At 48.4% G+C, this 14,716-nt stretch overlaps 1 protein-coding gene across 4 annotated transcripts in view; it reads left to right on the forward strand.

Annotated features, from left to right (window-relative positions):
- Positions 1-14,716, forward strand: part of UBASH3B (ubiquitin associated and SH3 domain containing B) — a 139,316-nt gene that overhangs the window by 94,587 nt on the left and 30,013 nt on the right. For all 4 annotated transcript variants that reach the window (XM_072822413.1, XM_072822414.1, XM_072822416.1 and 1 more), the window contains exons 2-4: positions 10,595-10,648; positions 11,400-11,586; positions 12,858-13,056. In XM_072822413.1, coding sequence (XP_072678514.1) covers positions 10,595-10,648; positions 11,400-11,586; positions 12,858-13,056 — 440 coding nt within the window. The remainder of the gene's footprint in view (positions 1-10,594; positions 10,649-11,399; positions 11,587-12,857; positions 13,057-14,716) is intronic.

Raw genomic sequence — 14,716 nt, forward strand, 5'->3', positions numbered from 1 at the left:
TCCTGGGCATGTCCTGCCTCCCTGAGGGCAGTCACTGCCTTCTTGCTGCTCTGGACCTTCCTGCAAAAGCTTTCCTGCCTTCCGTGCATGTTGAAACACTTCTGCACCCACCTGCCAGCCAGAAAGGCATCTGGGGGCTCACTGTGGTTCTGTATTAACCCCCCCGCCTTCTCCAGTGCCCCATGGGGACACACCCTCTTTTATCTGGTGACATCTTTGCCCTCAACCAGCTGGACTTTCCTCTGCAGGGACTCAGAGACTCTGCACAACAGACACTGCCTGCCAGGGGTGCCTGATTTCCATGGTTTTCTATAGAACCCATAATCTAAAAACAGAATCTTCTGGGCTGAGCACAGCCTGAGCCTTGCTGCCTTAACTGTGGAGCTGAACCAAGTGGCTAGGTGAGGCACCAACCCACGCTCCATTGTCAGGTATCTCTTAGGGGAGGAAAAGTGTGTGAAATCAGGCAAAAATGGTAAAGTTCCTGGAGAGGGAGATAGTCCTAAAAATATGAATCCTGGCCATATTTACTGAGCACCTATTATGTCAGTGGACTGTGCCAACTGTTACTATAACATTCATATTTTCATTTGCTCTGGGTCTGGGAGCCTCGTGTCCCTGGCTTACTGTGTTGTCCTTGGGCAAAACAAAGGTAACTTCTTCTGAGCCTGTCTCTTGGGGAATAGCCCTAGTTCAGCAGGTATGAGGGATTGAACTTTTGGAACTGTTATTCTATTCCCTTGGGAAGTACTTTAGGCAGGGAGGGATGAGTACCACTCAGCAACCCCAAGGACAGCACTGGTAACTTAGGATCTTCGAGGAAAACGGGGAACCCTGGCCAGCCTCCCCACAGTGCATGGCATGACAACTGTTGACCCCCTGCTCTGGGCTGTCCCTCTGGTGCTCAGAGCTGACTCTCACCTTCCCTCCTGATCTTTTTTTTTTTTTTTTTTTTTTTTTTTTAAGATTTGTATTTATTCATGAGAGACACACAGAGGCAGAGACATAGGCAGAGGGAGAAGCAGGCTCCTTGTGGGGAGCCCGATGTGGGACTTGATCCCAGGGACCCGGATCATGCACTGAGCCACCCAGGTGCTTCCACCTTCCCTCCTGATCTAACCTGAACTCCCCTGGCCACCTCCTGACCATCTGGGTGGTGTCCCTCTCTCCTGCATACTTCCTTTACAATAGTCACACGTCACTAGCTGATTTCCCCTCTGCGCCTTTTCTTGTGTTTTTATCTGGAGGAAATCTTCCCTCCTGCTGCAAATCCCATACACTCCTCAAGACCGTGCTGTGTGGTTTTCGATGGTTTTAGCAGAGAACGAATCTGGGTTTTCTGATGCCCAGTCTTGGGATATACCTATTAGCATGGAACATACATCTGTCTGTTCTAGGAAAATTGCAAAGATCGTTAGATAACACACATAGGCATGTGTGCAGTGTAATTTTTAAGTGCCTACTATATGCCGTATGCTGCACAGAGCTCTTCAAATTATCTGATAGGGATGTTAATCAGAACCATCTTACCTTATGAATTAGGTACTGTTACCTGCATTTAAGAGACTGGGAAAATGAGTCTTAAGATAATTAACTTGTCCATAGTCTCATAACTAGTAAGGGTTTGGCTCCCAAAAATGTATGCCTTTTACACTACACACACTCTACATGTGTCTCTGTGCAAAAACTCATTGATTTTGGTGGGGGAGGGGGGTGGAAAGATATTGTCTAGATCCTAGGGAGACTTATAACAGAAGCAGAAAGAAATGTGTTTTATTATGTCACCACCCATGGTCTAATGGCTGGTTTCCCAATTACAAACTGCTGCCTCCCTGCAGCAGAGGCCAGAGCTCCAGCCCCTTTTTAGAAAGAACAAAACAAGGTCTCTCCATATGGGCTGCTGGGCCCTGCCACATAAAAACATCGGGGAACCTACACAGCATTTTCCCTGCTAACCACCCCCCGAGGAGGGCTGCTTAATAGGCTCTTTATGGGTTGGAACATAGTCTTGTTGAGAGAAGAGAGAGACGGGCGTCACCACAGGTTGGATTTCTTCAACTGGAAAGCCTTCTCAAAGCCCCCAAATAGCTCAAGCACTTTTTCCCCCCTTCTCTGATTAGCTTTATTAAAAAAAAAAAAAAAAAAAAAAGCCCACAGCATTTTCCTTCCTGTTGGCCAGCCTTTTGGTGGTAGCGTCCCCAGCCCCCCTGGTAGGCTTGATATGCCATTGATTGTTAGATGTGCAGCTCTGCAACAGGCCCCAGCAGCTGAAAGCATAGGCCATTAGCCCCTGCTCGCTGAAAGGGTTCACCGCCAGGAGACTGGTTCTGAAATTCGGTCTTTATGATCAATATATCTTTCTCCATTAGGTTCATTTCCTCCAAAGGAAATGGGGAGGGCCATTATGGTTTATGTTTATTGACGGGCCTCTCCACTGGCCTTCTCAGCTTCATGGGGAGGAGGCCACAGGAGGCAGAGACCTCAGAGATGAGGTTAAACTGAACCACCTGGCCTCTTGCAAACCTATCTCGCTGGCCTCGGTGACTAAAAAAAATTTTTAAAATTAAAAAAAAAAGGAACTGGGATTGCTTGTGTGAAAGTGATGGAATATGTTATTTTGCTGTGTAGGAAAGAGTGGCCAACTCTACCAAGTACAGAAAAGGTGGCATGAATTTGGGCCCAGTTGGAAAAAATCCAGATACATGGAAGAAATTTTGGAGCACATGGTCCATTAGGTCATCCAGAAACACAGTAGGATTCCCCTTACGGTCTGTAAGGTCTCTAAGATTCCTTCAAGGGTACATCCTCAAAGTAGTACAGCCTTATCTGGTCATAAGGAGGAATCTAGATCCTTTGCAAGCACAGAACCCCTGTTTATTACTTATGGTTGCTGCCAAGGACCTCACAACACTCTATAGATGTCCCATCTTTCTTTTCTAACCTCCCTGCATGGGCGCTCATCACTTTCTCTTTGAAGACGAAAAACTAAAACATCAAATTGGGAAATCACTTCCTTTGAGGAAAGAGCACCTGAAAACCCATGCCCATGTCTCAGCTCCTGCAGGGACCCACTAGGGCCACAGCATTTGACCAGTCCTTGATTTTACTTCTGCCAAGAAGGTTTGGCTAAAATACCACCTCTGTTGTACCTTAGCTTGTGTGGCTCTTAGCTATTCCTCAAATGTTCCCCAATATTCATTTTTCTTCTGACCATCAGTTAAAGGTGGGACTAGATCTATATGGATCTTATAGGCCACTAGTAGCTGAGAGGGTAACTATGGCAGAAAGTGAAGTCTTGATTAATGGTCAGTGATGGATGAAAAGAGCTGTATGTGAATTCAGGGGATCAAGTTGGGTGGTCTGTAAGCATCTCCCGTCCTTGGCCTCAACTCATGTCAGCTCCGTATTCTGTGTCCATTCCATCCTCACATCCTACTGCCCTGCGCATAGGCGACACTCCATCCCTGGAACAACCCAACCCAACAGGAGAGAAAGAGGAAGCAGGCTGGTTACAGTTGACCAAACCTTCACCAGAGGAGAAAGTTAGAATCCAAGAGGAATGGGTATTAAGCAAAAGCCCAAGAAGCAAATCATTTCTGATACATAGAGGAATGATAATAGGGGGAGCTTCTCCTTTTTAAATTAGCAGGGATTTTTTGGATTTTGTTTTTTAGTCATTAAAGTTTTCTTCCTGTCTAGATTTTCTTCTTCAGAGAATGGATTCCGTTTTACTCACTTTTATTTGAAGGAAAAGAAGGAAGGTCTCTGCTGATTGACCTGAGGTAAATGCACAGGAAGGCAGACGCTAATATTCTCAACATCTCCAACTCCCTTTTCTGCCAAGAAACCCCATTCCAACCTGGAAGGTACCCATAGGTGGGAACAGATCTCCATGATCATATCCAACAAGAGGGGTAGGGGCCACTTCATCCTGGGTTTCTAGAGAAAAGAAGCTTGGAGGCAGTTGGCGGAAATGCTTCCCAGGGCTATAGGCTCAAAGCTTTAACTATTTAGTATACTCCTTTCACTGATTCAGAACTTAGCCACAGCCTCCAGAACCAGCCCCTGGATTGGGACAACTGCAGAGATGACCAGACAGCTGACCCATCAGGCAAGAGCTGCCCAGGCCAGGGAGGCTTCTTACCGATACCAGTTTCACCGTTTTTCATGAAGGTTTAAGTCTGTGAAGTACCTGGTGCATGGAAGGCCTCCAATCATTATTGACTTATTGAATTTCTCCTTTCTACTGGAGAAAGAGATACAGGATCACCTGCTTGCCTGTGTTCTCAGGAGAGCTGTCAGCCTCAGGCAGGCCGTTAACCCACCTCAAATCCTCCTGTGAAGAAGGTCTGTGCTGAGCCGGCAATTCTCCATAGAACACAATAAAAGCCTCTGATATTTCTACCTAAAACCACGTCACAAAACGATGTCTATTTCTCAACACCCTAGAAGAATCCCTCAACTCCGTTTAATGGGACCGGTGGCCCCTTGATATGACTGGACTCTCCAACCAAGAAAAATAGAAGTTGGGTTCTACCTAAGTTATGTGCACTCCCCAGTCTGGTGTAGATCATTAAACTAACTCTGAGGAAAGAGAATGAGGAATCTGATTAATTAGGTCATCTTTTAATTGAATTCAAAGTATTAGATGTAGAAAATTTAACAACTGGTATCCTGGAGGTTGAGAACATTTTTTTTTTTAAAGTCCTACAGTGAGCATTAAATGTCGCTAATATTTGCGATCGTCTTAGCTACATGAAAGATCTAATTTTCATTGCATGGGGAGTTTCATCCACTTGAAGGATTGCAGACTTGACCTCTCATCTTCTCTTTTCTGATACAACTAAGTTTTTGGTCACAGAGAACCAAAGCATAGGGCAAACACACTCTGGAGGCCACAGGTATGTGCTGGTCAACAATCCAAAGTCAAGGACAGAACAACTTCAAGTGATTGGCATGCTCGACTTAACTGAATCAAGGTCTTATTGCTTTGATGGAGTATGTTTCCTTTTCTCTTAGTATATATGTTGCTTGTTGTTTTTTGATTCAGGTGTCAGATATTTGAGTTCTGTCAAGTGTAAGAAAATAGGGGGAGGACTGTCTTCCGAAGGCACATAGAGATGAGCCACCCTGGAGAACCTGGGAGTCTGGGCCAACTGGTCTATCTGAGCCAGGCATGCCTTGAGTATTTACTGATGTCAGTACTGGGTGATTTGGGAGCTGAAGGTACTCCTTAGACAGCAAATAGGGACTCACTGCATAGCCTAAAAGAAATGTCTGGCTTACAAACAGAAAGAGATGAGGAATCATAGGTTAGGTAACAGAAGAAGCTTCTGGAGCCTGGTTCCCACAACTAGAAGCGGTGTCTGGCAATGATACGGGGTCTAGCTATCAGCATAGAATGGTAACGGAAATTGCTGATGCTCACCCCAGCCCAGACCTGTCTGTACTGTACGCTCACTCATCCCACACAGACATTCAAGCTTTGTTCAATCAGCGATCCAAACATTTTCCTACTATTCCCGTTAATCATTCTGGTTCAACCTCTCAATGTCCCCCTTCCGATCCTTGCCAAGGCCTTCCACACAGCCTTAGGGGTATACTTTCACCTCCCTTAGAGCCACCCCTCACATGCAGATCTGATCTTGCCTCTTCAACTGCCCTCCCATCATTTCCCAATGGGTAGATCCAGGCTCTTTCAAGCAGCACAGATGCCTGTGAGCTGTTCCCCTACCTACTTTTTAAGCTTCTTTAAACTTCTTCTAGGTCTACCATTTTTTTCTAGCATCACCAAATTAATTTCCCTGAGTTCCCTGTCTTCTTGTCTTAGCTCCTGCTATTTGCTCCACTTCCACTGCCCCTTTTTCCCCTCTAGCCAGCTCTTAGAGCACCTTCTCCCCCCCCCCCCCCCCCCCCGCCTTAGAGCATTAGAGCGCTTTTAAGATCCTGGCCAACGTCATTTCTTCTAGGACAGATTCCCACATTTTCTCAGTTTACAACACCTTCAGCAGCTCGGTCATTTTTATATTGAGCACGTAGGCAACATAAATACCTAAAAGTTCGGTTTATTTAGCAGTTAGATCCAAACAACTTAATGAGTATTTACCCCTTTCTAGCTTAAGGGCATGTGAAAAATACACATTGAAAGAAAAATAATTTTTTATTTCACTCTTAAATAACCACAACTACTTATTAATGGGATGTGTGTGTCTGTCGGGTACTGTACAACTGTTCAAACCCTAGAATCAGGTTGGGCACTGCACTCTCCTCTCCTGTTCCACCTTGGTTTTCTCTGGGCACTTTTTATTCTGGCGGTTTGCAAAATCCCAGTTTTACTAGGAAAGAATGCAACACAAGCTAATAGTGAAACTAACTCTCAAGCTTATGGGATGACAGATGATGAAGTTTGCTAGATTTCCCTCAAAAATTGAGAATATTCCATGGCACCTCTTGCAGTTTGCTGTAGGGTCCCAACCTAGGGTAGCTCGGGATACAATTTAAGAACCTCAACCCCGGAAACCCCCTTTCCTCTTCTTCATATGTCTAGTGCCAATACAGTGCCTGATATACAGCTGGTGTTTGGCTGAGAGGAACCCGAACTACCCAGGGGGTCAGAGGGCACAGTGGAACCCCCAGAGAGCCAGAGGGGTTGCAGAGAAAACCAGCCTGCATGACAATTAAACAGAACATCCCAGTCAAGCTCAAAACCTGTGAATCTGGGAGGGAGCAGGGATCCTGCTGGGCTCGGTATGGGGCCAAACCCAACCATGGGACCCCAGAGGTGATGGTCTCCAAAAGGACACCCACCAGTCAAACTTCATTGACTGTAGCTTTCTGATCTCAACCCTTGGTTGTGTTTATGGTTTTCATTTGGTTTCCCAGTAAGAGTTCCTGGGGTGGAAGTGAAGGAGGGAGGAAAGAATGCCCTCTGTCTTAGGCAAATGGGGATGAGATTTTTCCTTTCCAGCCCTTGTCCAGACTTGAGGGCATCTCTGTGACCCTCGTGATGGGCCAGAGCAACCTGGAACCTAAAATTCAGCAGAGCTAAGAGCAGCCAGTGGGAGGGAACCCAGGCAGAGCGAGGGAAGCAAAGCCATCGGTGGGTGCTGCTGGTTTCTCCCACCTGGGCTAATGTCACCCAGCTGCTTGCCTGAGTTTTCAAGGAGCTGTTGCTTTGATCTCACTGGTGCTGTTCTTTTCCCACCATTAGCAGGACATCAGATTTTGCATTGTTTTTTTTTTTTCTTCTTCTTCTTCTTCTTCTTCTTCTTCTTCTTCTTCTTCTTCTTCTTCTTCTTCTTCTTCTTCTCCCACCTTCTGTCACGAATGAACCCTAGACGTAATTGGGAAGGTCAGGAGCAAGGTCAGAGATTAAATGTGGGTCCCCTAGTAACAGCTGTAGCAGCCCAGGTGCCCCAGGGTCTCTAGCCACGAAGGTCCCATCTGACTAATCAGCTGCTATGGTGGCTGGACCACTGGCCTTTGAGCTTAAAGGGACACTCTGCCTTTATTTGCTAGAGGTCGGCTGACTTCTGAGTCACTCTGAGGGTAGCAGAAGCTCAGGCTCAGCCTGGTGTTTGGGGTCCACCCCCCCAACCCCGCTGTTCTTGGCATTGGCCCCATCGATGGGCCCGTGGAGGTGGGAGCACTATGGCAACAGTCTTCCTTCCACGGGGTGGAGGGGGGAGATGTGTTCTGCGGCTGCCCCTGTTCAGTCTGTTCTGTGGGCAGAGTTCTGGGAACAAACTCCCCCCAAATCACTGTCAGCCTGGCGGTGCGGGGAGGAGCAGCAGAGCTCTGCCTGTGGCTTGTGACCCTGGAGAAGTGGTGATTTTATTCCTCCTCCCACCAGCCTGCCTAGAGAATCCCATACCTCCGAGGCAGGTCACTAATGGCTTTCTAGAAACTTTCTCCCCTAAAAGAGGAAAAGAAAAGAATACCCTATAATTTTTATAGTACCTTCCTGTGGGAAAGTTCTTTCTGGTACCTACCTTGAGCCCTTTGTGCTATAGCCAAAGCTTATTTTACTTTGGCTGACCCTCTCATACCTCATACATCAGATACGAGAACCTTCTGTAAAATCGAAGCTTTCTCAGACTTGTCTTCTTCAGGAAGAAGAATTTGGGTTTTCTTAATCTTTCACCAGAGCCTTATCACCCAAACCTTTCATTATCTTTCTCAATTATATCTTTGAACCCTCTCCAGAACCTGTCTTTTGAGTTACAGGAACCATAACTTAATTAGATCTTTCATTTCCAGAGGATACTCCTAGTGCTTAAGGAAAAAAAATGAATTAAATTTCAGTCAGATATATTTCACTGGGGGAAGGGCCTAGGAAAAAAAGAAAGAAATTGGATCCTATATATAAATAGCCCATTATATCACAAATGAGTTTTTCTTTTCCCAATTTTTGAAACAATGGATCCTTTGGAGGGGGGGGGGGGCTGAATTTAATTCCACAGAGATCCTAATCTAAAAGGCCATAATTTGCATTCTTTTGTGGGTAGGTGGCTTCTGGATTCAAAAAGAGCGTTAAGATGTGTGCCTCTGTCTAGTAAGTGGTAAAGGAAACACTGCTGGCAACGTGGCAGCAATTAAACATCTTATTCAGGTGTGGGATCAATGTGTGTGTGTGCGTGCTTGCGTGTAGTGGTTGGGGGAAGATGTCCCTGGATTTCCAGTCTTTTCTGTACCAGCTTTTTTTTTTTTTTTTCTTTTTTAAGATTGTATTTATTTATTAATGAGAGACAGAGAGGCAGAGACACAGGCAGGGGGAGAAGCAGGCTCCCCACAGGGCTCCATCCCAGGACCCTGGGATCACACCCTGAGTCAAAGGCAGACGCTCAACCACTGAGCCACCCAGGTGTCCGTCCCTCTGTACCAGCTTTTGTTCTGAGTGGCTCAGATGCGTCTGTCTTGCTTCTCCATAACGTCAGCTTACTGCCAGCAGCCTTGCTTCCGTAATGCTGTTTTACTAGTTCTGTAATGCTGTGTAGATTTCTTGATCCTGATCGTTTGGTGTTTGTGCTCAGAGTTTCATGGGGGAAAGGGTATTTAACTGGTCTTGGGCCGTGGAACAGAGTCACAGAGCCATGACCGCGGCCAGGCTGTTTAGAGCACGTTAGTTTGCTTCCTTCACCTGAGATCCCCCTGTGCAAAGTGAAGAAGCTGAGCTCACAGATGATCTGACGGTCCTGCCCATCTGACCCCTAGGATTCCCAGCCAGCCCTTCTTGTTGCTCCATAGAGGGCCCAGAAGATAGACAGGGGAGCTGGGTTCAGCAGCCCATTGAAAAAAGGGTGCTCGGAGAGTGTCAACAGCAACTGAAAGAATTCCATCCCCCTCGCCCCTCTCTTCCAAGGAGCCTGAAGCTGTAGGGTGGAAGGGATGAGAATGGCCATTTGTTGGTCACCTCCATGGTGTCAGGCAAGAGTTCAAGGCTCCTTATGCCCACCCCTCACTACGGAGTAGACATACTGAGTGTCTGACACCACAACCACCACCCTGCCCACCCCTGCCCAGGGGAGTCTACACTCCTCAGATCTCACTCAAAATGTCACCCCCCAGTGAAACCTTCCCTGACCCCTCAACCCAAGCTCGATGTCTCTGTCCTATGTTCTTATGGTTCCCTCTGCTTTCTCTTCATTGCACTCGCCACCAATGTCATTATCCGTATAATCAATGCTTTCATGTCAGCTCGAGCAAAAATTTCAGAAGGGCCAGGACCATAGAAGTCTCATTTTCTACTATATTCCTAGAGCCTAGCACAGTGCTGACAAAATAGTAGTTCAGTAAGTAGTCGTTGAGCAAACGTAAGCATGAATGCAGAACCAGTGGATGAATAGCAGAGCTGCATGCAAACCCAGAACTGTCTGGATCTGGGACACCAGATTTCAGATGCTCTACTTGCATGCATGTGCACAGGGCCTCACTGCTGTCACCTTCCTATGACAAAGCCCCTCCTGTAAATATAGGGCTTTGATTCGTTTCCCCAGCAGGGGGAGTGATGGCGGCCCAACTCTGGCCCTAAACAACCTGTGCTACTTGTCCCCAGGGAGGTCTAAAATAGTTGGGAAGACTATGGATCCAGGCCTGAGGCTGTTGGTGGCGGTTGGCGGTGGGTGGGAGGAGTCACTGAATTGCACCAAAGTAAATGTCCTTGTGGGCATTAGCCCCACTTTCTAACGTGCTTTGCCAAAGGGGCTGCAAATTTTAAAAACTGCTCAGCAGGGGATCTGGGTCAGTAGGAGTGGGTGAAAAGGAAAGAGGACAGACCAAGACATGACAACCTTTAGGGAAGCAAAAATAAAATTCTAATGTGGAAACTGCTCAAAATAGATTGCATGGCTGTCAGGCTGCATGCAAATCGAGTGCTAATTACATGGAAATTAATTACAAAGTCCTAATTTCCATATGACTTGCTATGACCCTAGGGGCTGGGGTGGGGGTGGGGATCCTGCCGCAGGTGTCTCCCCCACACCACCGAGGCGAGGCGGCTGTGATGTCGCCTACTTCACACTCCTGCCACGATAGTGAAAAAAAGCTGATAGGAGGCTAAAAATACTAACAATAGAAATTTGATTTCTTCTTCCAGACAAAAGGCCTTGGCATCCACAGGAGGAAGAAGTGTTCAGGCAGCATGTGACTGGTTGGTATGAAATAAATAAATAGAGAAAATAGCATATAATTAACTCTGAGTGTATGTGGATGAGCAGGGATGTGCAGCCTTTCTCTAATGGGCTGGGCGGGGTGGGGGGGGGGTGCTGGTGGTATGAGCCAGAAGCCCATGTATCAAGCCAGTTGCCTCCTCTGTCCGGGCCCTAGCTGTTTGAAAAAATTCAAAGTGTGTCCAAGGTAGAGCCCTTATCACAATATCTGTCCCTGTTCATCACTTAAAGATACACCTTAGGTATGTGAGTGCTAGGTGAATCAGCTTTAAAAAAAAAAAAAATCCTATCTGCTTTGCATGACATCACTCCCCAGAGCAGACCCCACAAGGCTATGCTCCTGAAGCTCTCCTGATGTTTGGGGGCATGTGGGTTTAACTATAGGCTGAACTGTAGGGACAGGCAGGGTTGGAACAGTGCTGATGGGCTGGAAAGGGATTTGGGGTTTATCTGAGGATATCTGGAGTTTATCCGGAGTGGCTTTAGGATTTTTTATGGAGTTGTGGGATGTGGGTATGCAGCATGATAGACAAGAGAAGTTGGTGCTTCTGAGAGCTGGTTATGCAGTATGAGCTTTGAGGGATGGACTTCTTTAAAGCACAAAAATGAAAACCCATCCCTTGGCAAGGCCTGGGGTATGGAGCATTTGGAGGGTGGATCTGTCTCTTTCGGGTCTTCCTTCCTTTCCATTGGTCTCCAGCGAGGCCTGCTTGGCTCCCTTGTCTCTGGCAGGTTGTTCTCTCACGTCGGCGACCCTTTCCTGGATGACCCCCTGCCCCGGGAGTACGTCCTCTACCTCCGACCCACTGGCCCCTTAGCACAGAAGCTCTCCGACTTTTGGCAGCAGTCGAAGCAGATCTGTGGGAAGAACAAGGCACACAACATCTTCCCCCACATCACCCTCTGCCAGTTCTTCATGGTGAGCCACGGACCCTCCCCAGCCCCTGCCCAGGGGAGCCTGGCTGCCATACGCCAGCCAGGTCCTTGTGACCTGGAATCACAGTGCAGAGCCTCCCAGGCAGCTGGCAGAAAGAGCCACAGGCTCCTAGGCTTGGATGGGCCTTCGAGGAATGAGTAAGGCCCAGAGCACACAGGTGTGACGTGCCATCATGATGACGGCTGTTCCTCAGGACTCTAGGGACAAGCCTGACCCCCTGAGTGAGGATCTGCACGGGCAGCCGCAGCAGTGAAACTAATGCAGTGTCTGAACTTGTCTGTTGTAGGGGGGGAAATTGGCTGGGACCAAGAAATGTGGCCCATAGGTGGGAGGAGGTGACCTTTGCCTCATGGACATTGTCCGCAGGTCTGTCTCACCAGGTCTTTCTGGAGACAACAAAGATGACCTGTGACCTGCCCTGGTTACCTAATCCATCATCCTAGCCATCACAGAGCTTCCTTAATGACCAAATTAATTCCCCTCCTATAATAAATATCAATACATCTCATCTACTTCAGTCCTCTGTGGAGGAGGAGCAGAGGTGGCTTATCCAGGCATATTCAAGAAGAAGCAGACTTTAAGATTATTTTGAGATATTTTTTTCCAGATTTTCTCTGTCTCTTTAAGGTAAAAATGTGTTGCTAACACTTTCTTTCTACCGTTCACTTGGAAAATTAAAATGATTACCACTTCCTCTTAGTCATCCCAGGATCTTTCTCAAAAGCATTCAGAGTTCTAGAGACACTCTTTTTTTTTTTCTCTCTCTCTCTCCAGTGCTCCAAAGAGGGTGGGAGGATGACATCACAGCTGAGCCCCATTCTTCCCAACTATCATGGGACTGGCAGTCAAGTCAACTTCTGATCATCTAAGGGGAATAGGCACGGCACAGATGGTGGGAGGAGATGGAGAGCACGCCCGTCACCCTGGATGCTGTGCTCTTCGGGAACATTCATTCCTCCACTCCTCCCTTCCACTGGACCAGTCCCGCCTCCTGGCTGGGCTCAGAAGCACAGCAGGGCAGGGTGGGACAGAAGAGTTGGTCCCTGGCCCTCGTTTGATCTACCAGTTAGTTAAGCCACTTCCAGATCACTGGAGCCTGCAGGTCCTCTCCCTCCTCACGAGCAGACGTGATGGTTTAGTAATGGCATCGTCAGCCTCCAGCTCTGACCGTGGAGGATGCCACATGCTCAGCCCCAGTAGGTAGACCTCCACCCCCACCCCCCTCTGAATGAAGCATTTGCTTTCCCCGCCAGTGTGAGGACAGCAAGGTGGACGCCCTGGGGGAAGCCCTGCAGACCACCGTCAGTCGCTGGAAATGCAAGTTCTCAGCCCCGCTGCCCCTGGAGCTCTACACATCCTCCAACTTCATTGGCCTCTTCGTGAAGGAAGACAGCGCCGAGGTCCTCAAGAAGTTTGCCGCCGACTTTGCTGCAGAGGCTGCATCCAAAACAGGTGAGCTGATGGCTACTGGGCCCCGTTAATCAAAAATCTGAGGAGGGAAGGGGTAAGCGGGTATGGAGGAGTGGGCTGGGGCCAGGTGGAGGGATGGGGCAGGAGGTCCTGCAGGAACACACAGAACATGACAAGGGATCCCACCCTTTCCTTCACCCCTTTGCTCCCTTTTTAACACGGCAACTGCCATTTTGCTCAGCCTCCTGCGAGAACATCCGTTGCCTGCCCCCAGGCCCGAGCTGAAGGCACGCACATGGCTGTTCCACACTGAACCATGAGAGCATCCTTTGTAGCTCTGCCGTCTTTCCGATGCAGAGTTAAAGAATCTTGCTTCCCCCACCACTTCCCCGCCGTGCAGGCATTGGTCTGGGTCTCACAGCTCACTCTGTGAGGACCCAGGGCTGTGCCCGGGGTGGTGATCCAACACAGAGTAGAGTGGAACCGCTTAGTATCAAATCATACATCCATTGAGCCAACGTCCCACACTCACTGAAACCCATCAGATGGGTCCCTAAAGCCTCAACAGTACAAAAATGTCACTCTTTCAAGATGTTCCTTGCTCCTTCCATGGCAGATCTTAGTTCAAGCCAACTGAGATTTCCCAGCAAAGGAATTAGCGTAGAGAGAAACTCAGGATGTATGTTGACGTAGGCGGGAAGCACAGAAAGGGAACAAATGGGAGAAGTTGCTAGGGCTTTCCTGTCTGCCTCCCGGTTCAGACGGGCTCACGAAGGTCAAGGAGAGCCTTGCCTCCTGCAGGGGGGCAGAAAGTGGCGGTGGAGGGAGGGAAGAGTTGGCAGGGGGAGGTTTGGGTGACCCCCACAGAGAGAAATCACAAGTGGTGGGTATTTATTAGGGATCCACTATGTGTTTATCCGTGAAGCGTGCAACAGAAGAAGTGGTTTCTCCTGGCCAGAGGTGCAGGTTCAAGTACAGGTGATAACGGAGCTCTGAGATGAGAAAGGCCACCCCAGAGCAGAGTGGTTCCACCGTCAGGGAAAAAAAGGAAATGCACACTGGATGATGGGGGTCCCTACCATGGAGGAAGGGCCCTGCGGGTGGCACCTGCTATTTTGCTCAGGGCTCTTTACCAGAAAAGCCCCCAACAGGGCTCAGAATTCTAGAAAGAGCGTGATGAAGGCTCAGCATCACCAAGCAGGAGGGCAGGGAGGGCTCCACTCTCAGAGGGGCTCCAGCCCTGAAGGTACCTGTTCTATGTGGGGGAGCGGGGCCTCCTCAGAGCCCCTGCCCAGGCACGCCTTCTTCCCCAGGGACCAGGCTCTGCTCTCTGACGGCCCTGGAGCCCACCATTTCTTAGCTTAATAATTCAGAGAAATAACATAATAGGCAAATTATTTCCTGTTCCTATCCCTCTAACTCAGGGAAATGGCTCTTTTTCATCCCACAGTAGCTATTACTAAAACCACGAAAACTCCCACAAGACCCAAATCTGGTGTCTAGCCACAAAACCCAAATCCCTCACAAATGCATAGAGCAGGTCTCAGCCAGGACTATGGCCAATTCTGATGGCCCATGATGAGCGAGAGGCCAGAGGCCCTTGCTTCCTTTCCTTGCAGGGAGAGGTAGGGCCAGTCCTCTCCAAGACCTGGGGCCACTCTCTTGAGGAGCCCAGCCAGCTGGGTTCCCTGCCCCTGTGCGG

The sequence above is a fragment of the Canis lupus genome, chromosome 3 (genome assembly GCF_048164855.1).
Source record: "Canis lupus baileyi chromosome 3, mCanLup2.hap1, whole genome shotgun sequence".
NCBI classification, from domain to species: Eukaryota; Metazoa; Chordata; class Mammalia; order Carnivora; family Canidae; genus Canis; species Canis lupus.